Raw genomic sequence first — 14,325 nt, forward strand, 5'->3', positions numbered from 1 at the left:
CCTCCCAGACCTGCGGGCTTTTGTTATGCAGATGGCGGCAGGAGGCTGAGCCGGAGGAGGAGGGAGTTGGCGGGGAGGAGGCGAGACGGAGAGGGGGGAGGAAAGTGCAGCTCGCGCGACCAGCCTCCTCTTCCAACGTCACATTGTGCGAGAGACAAAACCCGGGCGCGCCTGAGCTCACACGCGCACGCACACACAGACGACCCCGTCGCCTCTCCTCTCCCGGCGCTGCCGAGAGAGCCAGCCCTGCCTTCGCTTCCTGGGGCGCGGAGGCTCAGCAGGCTCAGAGCGCAGAGCAGAGCCAACCCAGAAGGCGAAGAAAGCCGGCGGAGAAGCCTTCTTCCTCCCCTGCCTGCCCGGGCTGAGGCGCCCCATCCCCCGCCCGGAACCCCGATCCCTCCCACCCCACCCCTCTGGGTTTGACACGGACAGAGCCCGGAGCCGGGTGTGCCCCGGGTTGGAATCCACGTTTCAGCACTTCGGACAGCGCCCGGGCGCCCCGGCCCCCTTTGGGTTGGCTATGGCGAGCGTTCAGCAAGGCGAGAAGCAGCTCTTTGAGAAGTTCTGGCGAGGAACCTTTAAAGCTGTGGCCACTCCGCGTCCCGAGAGCATCATTGTCGCCAGTATCACGGCCCGCAAGCCCCTGCCAAGGTAATGACCTCCTTCTTAAGAGGGGAGACCCTGATGGTTCCCCTTTCTGGCCTGTGCCCCGGAGCCCTGCGGGGTGGATGCGGGCAGCTGGGCCAGGGCGCCTGTCTTGTGCCGTCACTACTCGGTATCTCCCGCTGGAACATGGGAACTAATTGCTTATATGAGGTGGAAGCTGGAAAGAGTCTTTAGGAGGAGCAACATTCAGTGGTCGGCTGACCTGGCAGCTGCTATTCAAGAGGTTTTGCTTTCTTAGGGTGGGCCGTGTAGGTGGGATACAACTTGACTGAGAAACTTTTCTTGGTATCACAGAGCTTAGAGGACAGGGGGAAGAACGAATGGTGGATCTGAGGTGGTGATTTTGGGGGTGTTGTACAAGAAGAAAAGATGAGATTTGAACCAGCTCAGGCAGTATTCAGAGATAGTGGCACATTTCTATACTCAGCTCAGAAACTAGCAAGCTCTGAACATTTTCGCAAAAGCCCATATGCTGTTCCCTCAAATACACCCTAAACAGCACCCTCCTCCACACCTTGCTGGCTGCTGCTGCTGAATTCTGTCCTCTCCAGCAACCAAAACCAGGACTCTGAGCTCAAGAGTCAGGGAGGAGCCTTCCAAGATCGTGAAGATGGTCTTGAAAGAGTTTTATTTGGTTTTTCAAAAAGGACCTGATTGTTTGGAACTCAGGGATGAGAACAGATCCTTAGATGGTGGTGGAAATAGTGTGATAGGGGGAGAATAAGGAAAGAAACGAAAGAAAGGCGGAAAGAAGGAGAAGAGGATGTGGGCTGAGACAGAGAGGAGGTTGGGGAAAACAGAAGCATTCTAAAACAGAGAAAACCCAATTCTTTTCATAAATCATCCAATTTAGAGGAGTTTGAGAATGAAAGGAAGAAGGCTGTGCCCTCTGTCAGGGAAAATCAAGGCAGTCTGAAAACTCATCTTTTGCTGGTATTGGATGAATAGTTCGGTGGGAGAAAAAGAAAGAAGTGGATCAGGGGAGATGACTTGGAGGATGTATTAATCCTGGCAGGCTACATTAGGGAATAGATTGAAAACATGTCTGAGAAAGTGCTTCAGACAGGATGCCTGTTCTGGAACAACTGAGTCTGAACTTTCCAGTGGGTGTGGGGTGGATGACAGGGCATCATATCTAAAGAGTCAAACTTAGATTGGAGAACTTTTCCTGTCTGATAGGGACTTCGCTCATACAGGTCTTGAGAAAAATGGGTGCCCCATGTTAGGAATGGGCGGAGTAGAAACATGACGGGCACAGCATGGGCAGCAGCCAGCATTTGCAAGTGTTGGGTGGGGATACTCTCTGACACAGGCTGGAGAAGGGGAAAAAAAAACACCAAATGCCATCAAAATGTTTCTGATGTTTCTCTGCTTGGAAGGAGGTTCTCTGTAGAGTTATTTATTTATTTATTTTTTGTGAGGAAGATCGGCCCTGAGCTAACATCTGCCAATCCTCCTCTTTTTGCTGAGGAAGACTGGCCCTGGGCTAGCATCCGTGCCCATCTTCCTCCACTTTATATGGGACGCCGCCACAGCATGGCTTGCCAAGCGGTGCATCGGTGCTCGCCTGGGATCTGAACCGGCGAACCCCGGGCTGCCGCAGCGGAGCACACACACTTAACCACTTGCGCCACCGGGCTGGCCCCTGTCGAGAGTTTTGACATCAGCAGTTTTGTCTTCCTGGGTTTCTGCCATCCATTCTGCCTTTGAAGTACACCTACTGTTGACAAAGCAGGTGCTGTGTTGGCCAAAGAATATGCCCTTGTAGAAGAGACCAAAGGGAATTTCATTGGAAACCAGAAGTGTGGCATTTGGTCCAGAGTCTTCCGTATATTTCAGGGGTGCAAAGAGAGGACAGCAGATTCCTGGTGGTATTTTAATTCAGAAAATGCCTAATGTCCACCTGGCTTGGTACCTTCAGCGTTTGCCCGTCAGTCTGTTACTGTCCTGCCCTTTTCTTGGTCATATTCGCAATCATATGAATTGCCCACAAAGTCTCCCAACCCTCGTGCTTTCTGTAGCATTATACAAATCCTAATTTAATCCATCTGAGACTCTTATGATAACCAACCCTCCCCACCCAGGTATCACTTCACTCTTAGTGTCTTTTAATGTCCTGGGTCTCCTTTCCCCTGGAAACCACTCCTGAGGTGAAAGTCCAAGCCATAAGCCCCTAATTTATGTCATGCTGGAAGGATCCTCTTCAATACTTCTGTAACAGGCGTGGTTTCTCTGTAAAACAGATTCCAGTTTTATAGCTGTTACTCCTGGTTTGGGGTGGAGAGTGAGCAGGGAGCGTTTGTATTCAACTCTTCAGGAAAGGCTGGGTTTGAGTTGTCTTTTAACAGACTGTCTATAAAACCCACATCATCCCCATTCTCATCCACACCAGCCACATCCAGTGATGGTCAATTTCCACCTCCTTTTCATGTTCAATACTTACTTAAGGGTGAAAGTACCATGTTTCTAAAGCAGAGTTCTTAGGAAGGAAAGAGATGGAGACACTGGTATAGCATGAGCTGGACCCCAGTGGCTTCCTCTAGAGGCAATCTCCGGACTTGGTCTCATCAGAAATGTTGTTTAGTTCCGTGAGTCAAGCCCAGCTCACAGTCAGCAGATCTGCAGGGAGATGGGGGAGGGGGCGGATGAACCACCAGCCCGTCCTGTTGGTTACACACTTAATATTTGTTTAAAGATGAGGGCTACCCCCTGAATGAACTTCCCTAGGATATTTTAAGTCTATCTCTGAAGATTATTTAGTGCCAGGATGGAAACTTACATTCAATTTGTTGATTTCGTAGCAATATGCATACATCATCCAACTGTACTCAAAGGAAACCTCCACGAGCCCCCCTTTCTCTCCCCCTCTGTGAGGCATACTTGATGAGGCAATAGCTTTATAATGTATCAAATTGCAAGCAGATGTCTGACTAAAACGTCAGAAGAGTATAGCAGAGTGGGAGGCAGTATATCATAGTGGTTAAGAGCTCAGACTTGAGTCTCAGACAAACCTGTATTCCTGTCCTGGCTCTACCATTTAGCTGAGTGTCCTAGACAAGTGGCTTTACCTTGATGAGCCTGTTTCGTCAGCTTGAAAATAGAAATAATAAGAGTAGCCATCTCAGACAGTGAGTTATGAGGATTGAATCAGGTAAAGCACTTCCCACGGTGTGTGGCCCATAGTGACTGTTTAGTAGACATTGCCTCTAAAACAAACAGCTCAGAGCTTATAATGGCCAAAAGATATCAACAATTCCTTCCGGTATTGTGTTTTTCATGCCCACCCATTTCTCCCCCAAATAATGCTGACAATAAAAATTGTGGGATTTCAACTCCAGACAGACAACTACATTGAGATGGAATTCACACATAGGAGGTGGGGTGGGAGTGGTCCCATAATTGCCTTCCCCGAGGGAAGGTTAGCTGCTTTCTGATCTGATTCTTTCAGTTTGGGGGTGGGGGGCTGGTGAAGAATTATCTGGATTCAGAATCAATTGGTACAGCATCTTTACGGAGCATTTTTTTGATTTGTATAGAGATGACCAGGTACTGCCAGTCTGGAGAAGGCTCTAACTCCTTGAAAATCACAATTTTAATCCCTAGTTCCGTCAAATCTGAGTGACTATGTAATTCATCATTCATTTCAACAGTGAAAGGGGTTGCTGTGAGTAGTTATCTCAGGATGAAAGATCTAACAGGGACTATCCCAGGCAAACCAGGATGTAGGGTTGCCATAGTCAAACCTCATCCTATACCAGCTGGAAGAGAGCCAGCATGAATCACTAAGACACTTGGAATGTAAGAGACCCCCTCTTTTGTCCCCACCAAAGAAGTATAGTCCTTTTGCCTGCCATTAATTAATTCTCTTTGTTAATTTCTTAGTCCAGAAAAGTTTGTACCCAAGAAGTTTAGGCTCAAAGCAGAAAACCTAGTGTTTGAGGCCAGCTCAAACTGTAATAATCGTATCGACAAATAGTAGTTGAGGACTTAATGAACATGTAAAAAATCATTTGAAATTAGCATATCAATTGTTTCTGGATCCATGAGTGTTCATAAAGGGCTAGAAAGGCAGCCCTCTTAAAATAAGCATTCCGTTTACAGTTCTTTAGGCAAACTGTTAATTTTCTTTGAAAATCCTGTCTATGCAGAATAGTCCAGAAGCAGACTTCAGCCTAGTCCCTGTCCAAAGGATCATAAATTCCAAACTATTGGAGATTTTACTGCATAAAGGGAAAGATGGCCAAATTGTGAGGCAGGAAAAATGCCTTTGAACCATTTAATTCAGGACTCCCCTTCATGCCAAAAGATCAGGTAGCACATTTGTGCTGAGTGTGCCCGGGAGCAGAGTGAGGGGCTGTTGGGAGGTGAATTCCTGACATCCTGTGGTTGAGAGCCAGTGTTCTGAGGGTCATGAAGAAGGCTTGCCCTTGAGATGAATGAACGTTTTTCTCTGGGAAGGGAGTGTTATTGTTCGGTTCAAACCTTTCTCCTTCTGAAAGGTGAAATTTGTTGAACGATGTACAGGAGTCAGTTGGGGGCTCATTTCTGCCACTGCTCTTTTCACTTGGCAACTGTGCTATCTTAGAGACCCGGGCTGAGTAGATGTTGAATGAATGTTGGATGCATTAACTGAATGAGTACACATGGTCCAAATCCAGCGTCGGATTAGCTCTCTCCCGGCCGCACCCCCAGTCGTGACACACTGGGGACTCTGATCAATGCAGCCCGGGAGACACACACACTGCAAATAGATTTGACTCTCGCTGGTTTCAGAATGAAGCTCTCTAGATAGAGACGTCTGTCTGGCAGGGTGAGTAGACAAGTCGGCTGGTATGGGGGCAGGAGGTTGGACTGAATGCCACCTGGAAGTGCTTTCCAGGCTTGTGTGAGTCTCCACTAACGCCACCCCCACTCCAGGCCACCAAAAAGGGGGAACATCCCTAAAAGTTGAACTCCTGTAATGAGGAAAGAAGCCTGGGTCATGTGCCTTCTGTTCCGTGAGTACCTTGGGCATGCCGCGGGGGCACAATCAATTTGTGTGTGTGTGTGTGTGAGGAAGATCAGCCCTGAGCTAACATACATGCCAATCGTCCTCTTTTTGCTGAGGAAGACTGGCCCTGAGCTAACATCCATGCCCATCTTCCTCCACTTTATGTGGGATGCCACCACAGCATGGCCTGACAAGTGGTGCGTCGGTGCGCACCCGGGATCCGAACCAGGGCTGCCAGCAGCGGAGCGCGTACACTTAACCGCTATGCCACGGGGCCGGCCCCACAATCAATTTTTAAAATGTCCTTTCTTCTAGAGTGGCTGGACTGACCGTCTTGGAGGTGGAGGAACTCGCAGGGGCTTAACAAAACCGGAGTTCTTCAACTGCTTGTTCCTAAGACTTCCTCTGAAGTGTGAGAGAAGATACCTGAGGTGGAGGAAGTAGAATGGTTAAGAGCTTGGGCTCTGATGTCAGATCTAGCTGGGCTGAAATCCCGCTGTGCGACTTCCTAGCCTGGGAAGTCACTTCACCTCTCTGTGCCCACCTGTGAAATACTCATCTCACGGGGTTGTAGTGAGGAGTGAATGAGACAAGTCATGTAAAGAACATGGCACAGGCCATGACCTCCATCAGTGGTACTCCTGTTTCCATGACGGGAGCTACCTGACGAGATGCAGTGGGAGACAGTGCTGAGCCCTGACCTGGGCTGGGGTTGCTTGGTGATGATGGTCTGGGTTCCTTGGCCTTGCCACTGGACTGCCCCAGTGCCCTCTATTCATTTTTAAATATGGTTTTGGCGTTCCCTAAAGAGCCACTGGAGATGTGCAGAGCTGTTGAAAAAATCCGACAGGCCCCAATGGCAAACTAATCAAAAGAAATGTTTCCTTTTACCGTCTGCAAACAGTTAATGGCTACGTGACTTTTGGCAAGCAGCTTGACCTTCTCAATCTCGGTTTCCTCATCCACAAAATGGGGCTAATCTTAGCAGCCACCTCCAAGAGCTGTTGAGAAGACTGAATGGGCTAATTTACGGAAAGTGCTGTTTGGCACACAGTAAGGGCTCCATCCACGTTAGCTCTTACTGTTAATAATGAAGTATAGTCTTTATCATTACTCCATGCCAGGCCCATCAGGGAGGAAAAGATGAATGGAATGCAGTCTCTCTCTTTGAGGGCCCTGGAGTTTAGCGGCAAAGGTAGACACAAACACAAGCCTGTATGACACGGGCAGATAATCTTAGGTGCTATAGTGTAAGTAGGAATAAAGAAAGGAGGATGTGGAAAACAGAGGAGGGAGGGACCCTCAGTGAGGCATGGAGTCCCTTGCTTCTCGTCACACAGTTGTCCTTGGTTATCTGACCTTTAAAATGGGACTGATTCTTTTATTTCATCAATTTTATCTATAAATGAAAGGAATGATCAGAACGAATACGGCCTCTATCCCCAGTAGACTTTCAAGAAAGATCTTTCCTTTTCCCAGGGGAAAAAGCAGGTTCAACTCTCTGGAGGGGTCATTAACTTCTGCGAGATCACAGTTGGCGCTAATGAAGGGGGCTGTGGAATGGAACTGCCCCTATAATATGAATGTTCCAACTCCCCTGCCATTGGCTCAAGGATGCAGATGCTGGTGTGGGCCATTAGGTTTCTTGTCCTTCATGGTCTAGCTCTGGCTAATGTGAAATCCAGTCTGCACTCCTCGAACAACCACCGATGGGGGTGGGGAGGATGGGAGTGAGCCCACACGTGTTGAAGATAAAATAAACCGCAGGGGAACGAATGCACAAAGTGGAAGAAGCTGCATGTGTGTGGCTGAAAAATAAAGTGGTACTTTCATCCATTCAACAGTTTTATTGAGCTCTTATTTGATATAGCAATGAACAACATGAAGTCCTTGCTTTCATGGGGGAGAAAGATAATAAAGGAAGACACAAAGAAATAAATAATATAAGACCAGGTGGCAATAAGGGCTTTAAAGAAGAATAAAGCAGGGGAAAGAGACAGAAGGTGAGGGAGGGGGCTGCTTCGTTGAATGGTGTGGTCAGGGACCTGGATGAAGGGAGGGAGCAAGCCATGAGGATAACCGGGGGAAAGTGTTTGAGACAGAGGGACCAGCAAGTGTAAAGGCCCTGGGGTGGAAGGATGTTTGGTGTATTTGAGGGGGAGCAAGGAAGTCAATGTGGCTAGAGCAGAGTGAGTGAGGGGGAGACTAACAAGGGATGACTCTCTAGATGTAGGCAGGAAACAGATCAAGCAGGGCCTTGTAAGCCAGTTAAGGACTTCCCAGTCCTCAGATCCTAGGCTGCGGGCCAGGAGGGGCCCCAGGGAGGCTCCTGCCCTCTTAGTCAGGGTCCTGGGTCTGATCTGTTTCTTTTGGCTCCTCTCCACCAACTCTAATACGGTCAGGGATGACTTGGAATAGCAATGTGAGGAGTTTAGCTGGGCCCCTTCGTGTGTTATGGACAAGCATGAAATTTACAATCTCTCTGATTGTGATCAATCAGATTAGGAAATTGAAAAAGACACTGTTTAGACTTCCAAATAGCGGTGGCAAATCTCGTTCCCATTACAGTGAGGGTTTGGTCTATCGTATCTGTATGTGCAAATCTAGACTCGCCCTTGCGCCCAGCAGTCCCTTCACTGCACACCCTTGAAGCTACAGCCTGCGCTCTCTCTCTCTCTCTCTCTCTCTCCCCCCTCCCCCACCTCCATTTGAGATTTCACCGAGGGAGCTCCCATATGCCACAGCCTGTGTGCGGAGCTCCGTGAAATAAAACACAGAATTAAGATGTCATAAAGACAAAGCCAAACCACATACAGGAACAATGGCGAACCCTAAAACAGTCATTAAGTAATTCATGTCTACGTGTGTCTGTTCAAAACAAATATTAAGATCCTCTGGACGCGAATGTTGCTCATCAGGAGAATCCCCAAGTTGCCGGATTCCCAGGGCTTACATCTCGCTGACAGCTTCGCTGAGCAGAAACACCAATGGATCGCTGTTCTCTGGCTTCATTAAAAGTTAAGCTTAGGCGGGTGAGCTGGAATTTTACAAGACAGTCACCACTCCTGCGGGAAGAGAGGTGCCATCTGGGCCTGACGTGTGTGTGTTCATGGTGTGTGTGCACGCTCACTTGTAATGGGAATGTGTGTGCCGAGCTCCTTATGTGCTTATGTGCCAAGACCCATGCTAACCACATTTCATCTGTTCTCTAATTCCATCCTCACAATAACTCCAGGAGAGAGGCATTTTTAAGACCCTATTATACAGACAAGTAAACTGAGGCTCAGAGAGTGGAAGTGACCTGCTCAAGAACACATGGCTGGTAGGAGTCAGAATTGGGATGAGAGCCCAGAGCTCTTAGCTGATGTGTTCATAGTCTAGTACACTTTGCAGAGGAGGAGACACAGACAGGGGAGGTGAGGTGTGGCTTGTCCAAGGTCACACAGTTTGTAAGTGATGAAGCCGGGATCCGAACTCACGTCTGTGTGATTACAGCTATGTTCTTCTCTACCTGCTGTACTTCCTGCCCCTGTGGTTTGGGTTTTAAGGTTGTGAGTGTTTTTGTTTTGTTTTGCTCGTCTTGTTTTATGTCCAATCAGCTTAGGCAATCGCCATCGTTGTAATCCCATCTCACACTCATCCTTACCCTCCTTACCTGTTCTCCACATGGAGCCAGAAGAACCTCTTTGAAAAGCAAGTCAGACCATATACACTCTCCCTTCCCCCCATCTAAAGCCCTCCATCGCTATCCCTTGGTTTATAGAATACAGAGCTGACTCTCTGCCAAGGCCTGAAGTCTCTTCATGGTCCAGCTCCTGCCCACCTCCCCAAGATCATTTCTAAAATGCTGCCCCTCACTCCCTCTGCTCTGGCTGCACCCTACTCCCTTTAGTTACTCAAATTTTTTATGCCCTTGCCGCAGGGCCTTTGCACATGCTTCCAGGAAAGCTCTCCCTCTTCCATGGTGCCTAATTTACACCTACTCTGCTTTCACATCTCAGCTCCAATGCTGTTTCCTTAGGGAATCTTTCCACAATGTTCCAGACTAGGTCACACCCCACATTACAGGCTTTCTTATCACTGTAGTACCTCTCTTGGTTTTCAACACCTTTGTAATTTTAAATTGATTTGTGGGATCATTGGTTAAAGTGTACTTCTCCTAATAGACTGAAAGCATCATGAGGATGTGGACTGTGTCTATGTGCTCACTGGTGTGTTTCTTTTGCCTGATACATAGCGGGAGGCCAAACAAATGTTGGTTGAATGCATGAATTGTAACACTTTCCCCTCAACAAATCATTTTCATGCCTAATTATCTGAACCATATGGAATTGCCAGTATTCAAAAACAGCAATGCTATTTCCTTTGATTCTCAGGAGAACTGTTTGAACTACTGAGGGTAGGGACCATGTCCGCCTCATTCCTTGCTGTATCTCAGCACCTAGGACAGTGGCCCATGGTTGGGGATCTGTAAATGTTTGCTGAATGACTAATTAATGAGAGCATGCAGGTATAAGCTCATGGTACAGATGAGGAAACTCAGAGACCTACAGAGGTACAGCACCTGAATTTTACAACTAAACAGACCTTAGGGATCATCCAGTCCCCTCATTTTACATGTGGAGGACTGAGAGATATTTTTATCATATTCATAATGTATTGGAACAACGGTGTGCATACGTAATTTATAAGTAAATACACATAAATGGGGGTTTCATCCTCAGAATTTCTTACTAAGAGAGATATGAGATCAAAGGTCTTTAGGGCCTACCAATCTAACTCAGCTCCTCATTGTGCAAATGGGGAGACTGATTCCCACGAAAGGGGAGGGTTTTGCCCAAGGTCCGTAGCCTGAGTCAGCCTGGGTGAGCTCTGGGTTCAGTGCAGTGTTTGCCCAACATCAGTGTTCGTGTCTGAACTTCCCTGCTGTGATCAGGTGACCAGACACCGCGCTCTGCTGCCACCCGCCACCCCCACTGTGAGAACTGGCATCCCGCCCCATAAAGGCCTCCTGTGGCATATGCTGCTCGACACCTAGTCTGGGATCCTGATGAGAGGTCCATCTGTGCCGGGCCTGTGCCTCGCAGAGCAGGTGAGCAGCTCTGGCTGTTTCTGGGATCATATTTCAGAGCTTCCAGCTGATAAGGAGGCTTTTGTTTGGCCATTCTCCCTTTCATGGCCAGGCGGCAGGTGATTCTGGGGCCCGGCCCACTCTCAGAGCGGGTAGGTATCTGGGTTCAGGGCAACTATTTACCATGTGGACAGTTGTTTCTAGCAGGAAATGATCATCATCATAACACGTCCCACTGGTCAGCTCCTTATAAACCAGCGTCACCTCACTGTGGCATTTAGTCTGCAGTCAGGATGGGAGGGCCAGAGGGGACATTTGAGAAACTCACATACAGCCTCTTTATTTTATAGATGGGGAGACTGAGACACAGAAAGAGCACAGGGCATTCCATTCGTGGAGCATCACAAGGTTAATGCCAGAGCTATAGCCAAAATATCGGCCACTTGACACTCAGTTCTAAGACACCACACTGCTCAGAGTTCCTTGGAGAAGAGGCAGAAAAATTAATTTATTCCCATTCTGCAAATTGGACAAGTGAGGCTCAGAGATATGAAGTGATTTGCTTAAAGTCATGCCATGAAATAATGATATATTATTATTGTTGCTGCTGTTGTTAAACAATTACTATTGATCCCATTTGTTCCTCACAACAGTTAAGTACCAGTTTTGTGTCCATTCTGCAGATGAGGAAACTGAGGCTCAAAGTATTATAAAGACCAAGAGTAAACCCTGGGTATCTTAACTCCAAGTTCAGTGTCCCCATCTCACTGTGGGTCAGAGTCTCTGATCCCAAGAGCTTGTGCACTGAGCATGGATCTACCAGTAAAGGGGAGGAATGACATGGCCGTCTCTGGTCATTGACCAGCCTGCACTGCCAGTATGGCCCCTATTACCGCCCCCTCCTTTCCCTCTACCTGATCATTGAGTGTACCAGCCTCATCTCCTTTTCAACTACCCAGGTGTATCCTGTAGCTTTTTCCTAAGTGGAGAGTCTCTTAGAGTGACACCCCTTTTAATGGCAATGGGGAGATGGAGGAATTGGAGTGGGACTCCAAAACTGCAAGGGGAACCCAGAGCTCAGGAGTCTTAGGAAGAAATATCATTGTACCCTATCACTGCAAAGGTTAAATTGAGTGGAAATGGTCCCCAAACTGCAGTGGGAGAAGAAGGAAGTCTGGAAGCCTTCCTTCCATGGGGAAGGTTATGTATGACCCCAAAAGAAAGAACATCTTGGCAACTAAGAGAGTTAGGGGTGGCCTGAAGTGTCTTCTAGTCCCACCCTCCCTAAGTCTTCACTTTATGGAAGGAATCCAACAGCCCAGAGTCGTTAAGTAACTTGCCTAAGGTCTCACGAGCAATTAATGACATAGACAGTGGGTTAATGGTAGAGTACCCATGGGTTCTAGAAAAGAGAAAAAGAGCTAATATGATTGCCATCCACTGCCTGCACCCATCTGCCCCAGAACACTGGCTGTTCCACCCCAGATCTACAGCAGGTCCCTTTTATGTCCCTTTAGCAAATCAACTCTCAAACTGTCCCCAGTGGTGGATTGAATGCAGGAGCTGGACACTGGTCTAAGAGCTCCTAGAGGCTTTTGATGTTTTCCATCAAAAACACAGGGACTTGGGCAAGATGCCATCAAAGCCACCATGATGTTTACTACCTCCCACTCTGGTCCAAAAGAGCCTGTTGCCCTCCCTCTCCCTGGAAAATTTTGGTGCTCAGCGTCTCCCCCTCCCAGCCTCTACCCATCCAACCCTGAGGAAGGCATCGACTCCTATTCACCAATCAAATGACACATGCCAAGGGAGGGGGGTTGCACAGTTGGATAAGTTCTGGCTCTGTGGTTCATGAGCTTGGGTTTGATTCTCCTCCGCCATCTATTAGCTGTGTGACCTTGGGCAAGTCACTTCACTACCCTGAGCCTCAGTGCTCTCATCTGTAACACGGGGACAAAAATCTCTAACTTGGGTGATTGCTGATTCCTGGTATGACTATTTGGAATGGTTGCCCTTGGATATTCAGGTTCATGTTCCAAAGAGAATCAGTTTGGTGGAAGGGGAGGGCAAAAAGACACTGGGATTATACCCCTAATCAAGAACCCTAAATCTCAGAGCTCATTTGTTCCAATCCCTATTATACAGATGGAGAAATTAAGGCTCAGAGAGGGAAAGGCACTTGCCCAAAGTCACACAGTGAATCAGAACCCAGGTCTCCCGACTCCCAGGGTTTACTTCTCTGCTTCAGTGACCTCATGAATGTCAACCTTTCAACTTCATCATCTGTCCAAGTTTTAGTAGTAGCTACTAGCAATAGTTTCTGAGTACTTACTATATGCCCATCACTGTGCAAAATGCTTTATCTGCAATATATCATTTCGTCCACTCAACCATCCTTTGAGGTAGTTAGATACCATGACAGTTTCCATTTTGTCAATGAGAAAATTAAGCTTCAGAGAGGTAAGCAGCTTGCCTAAACTCACACAGCTGGGTAATGTCAGAGATGCGATTTGAATCCTGTGCTGGTGACTCTTACTAACTCTTGTTGGGAATACCTACACTGTCAACCTCCTAGCACAGGAAGGGAAGATCAGAAAAATTAGGAGCACCATATAGAAACAAGGAAGTTCTTGACAGGCTGTTTACGTTTCTCAATATGTGGCTCCATTCTGCTCCATCCGAGTGCCACAGAGATGCATAAGAGAGAACATGGCTCAGGTGTATGTCCACCCGTACTGCCCAGTTTCATGTTTGAGTGAGCAAACTCACTGAGGGAGTTTGATACTACATTAATGTAGCAGCCTTCCTGGAAGCAATTTTTCCCAGGAAAAGAGAGAGAAACAAGGAGAATAAGCCTTTTTTGAGTGAGAAATTTGGGGCTTCTAATTGCAATACCTACCTCAAGCTGACACATTTAGGTGCAGCCATTATGCAATCATGGTCATTCTTCACGGGCACAATACTTCAAGCTTGCTGAGAACTTACTTCACACATTCAGCCATCCATCCATTCATCATATAGTCACTCATCATCTATTCCTCTGTCCAGTTATTTCTCCATCCACTACCTAGTCATCCATCCATCCATCCATCCATCCATCCATCCGTTTATCAAGGAACCATTCATTCATTCACTATTTCATCCATACATTCATCTCTTCTCCAGCTATTTGTTCATTCATCCATTCTCTAATTATTTTCTCCTCCCATCCATCCATTCATGCATCCAACCAACCAGCCAACCAATCAACTAGCTGACATTTATTGAGCATCTACTTTGTGCCTTTCTTCACCATTTCCTTATATTTATGGTAAAGCAAGGTTTATTCATTTCATTTAACAGATGATAAGAAATATCAGCTCAGATCATTCATTTTCCAAGAACTTACAGGCATAAAGCCTGGTTGAACTTGGTCTCCCAAACTTAGTTCTTTCCATGACACCTAAAACATGTGGGTCCCAAAGAATTTAAGTATCTTAGGTTTGCTTTTCTTCTCTGAGGCCTTTGGCTATGGAGATTTAAATGACTGTACATATTCATTCCTATCAGAAACAAAGAATCACAATTGCCATGATATTTTTTTTAACTTGTGCAAAGG

The 14,325-nt window shown here is 47.2% G+C and overlaps 1 protein-coding gene across 1 annotated transcript in view; it reads left to right on the forward strand.

Annotated features, from left to right (window-relative positions):
• Positions 1-520: 520 nt before the first annotated feature.
• SRRM4 (serine/arginine repetitive matrix 4) overlaps positions 521-14,325 on the forward strand; it is a 148,402-nt gene continuing 134,597 nt past the window's right edge. The window contains exon 1 of the mRNA XM_058531530.1: positions 521-651. Within this exon, the coding sequence (XP_058387513.1) occupies positions 521-651 (131 nt within the window). The remainder of the gene's footprint in view (positions 652-14,325) is intronic.

The sequence above is a fragment of the Diceros bicornis genome, chromosome 35 (assembly GCF_020826845.1).
Source record: "Diceros bicornis minor isolate mBicDic1 chromosome 35, mDicBic1.mat.cur, whole genome shotgun sequence".
NCBI lineage: Eukaryota > Metazoa > Chordata > Mammalia > Perissodactyla > Rhinocerotidae > Diceros > Diceros bicornis.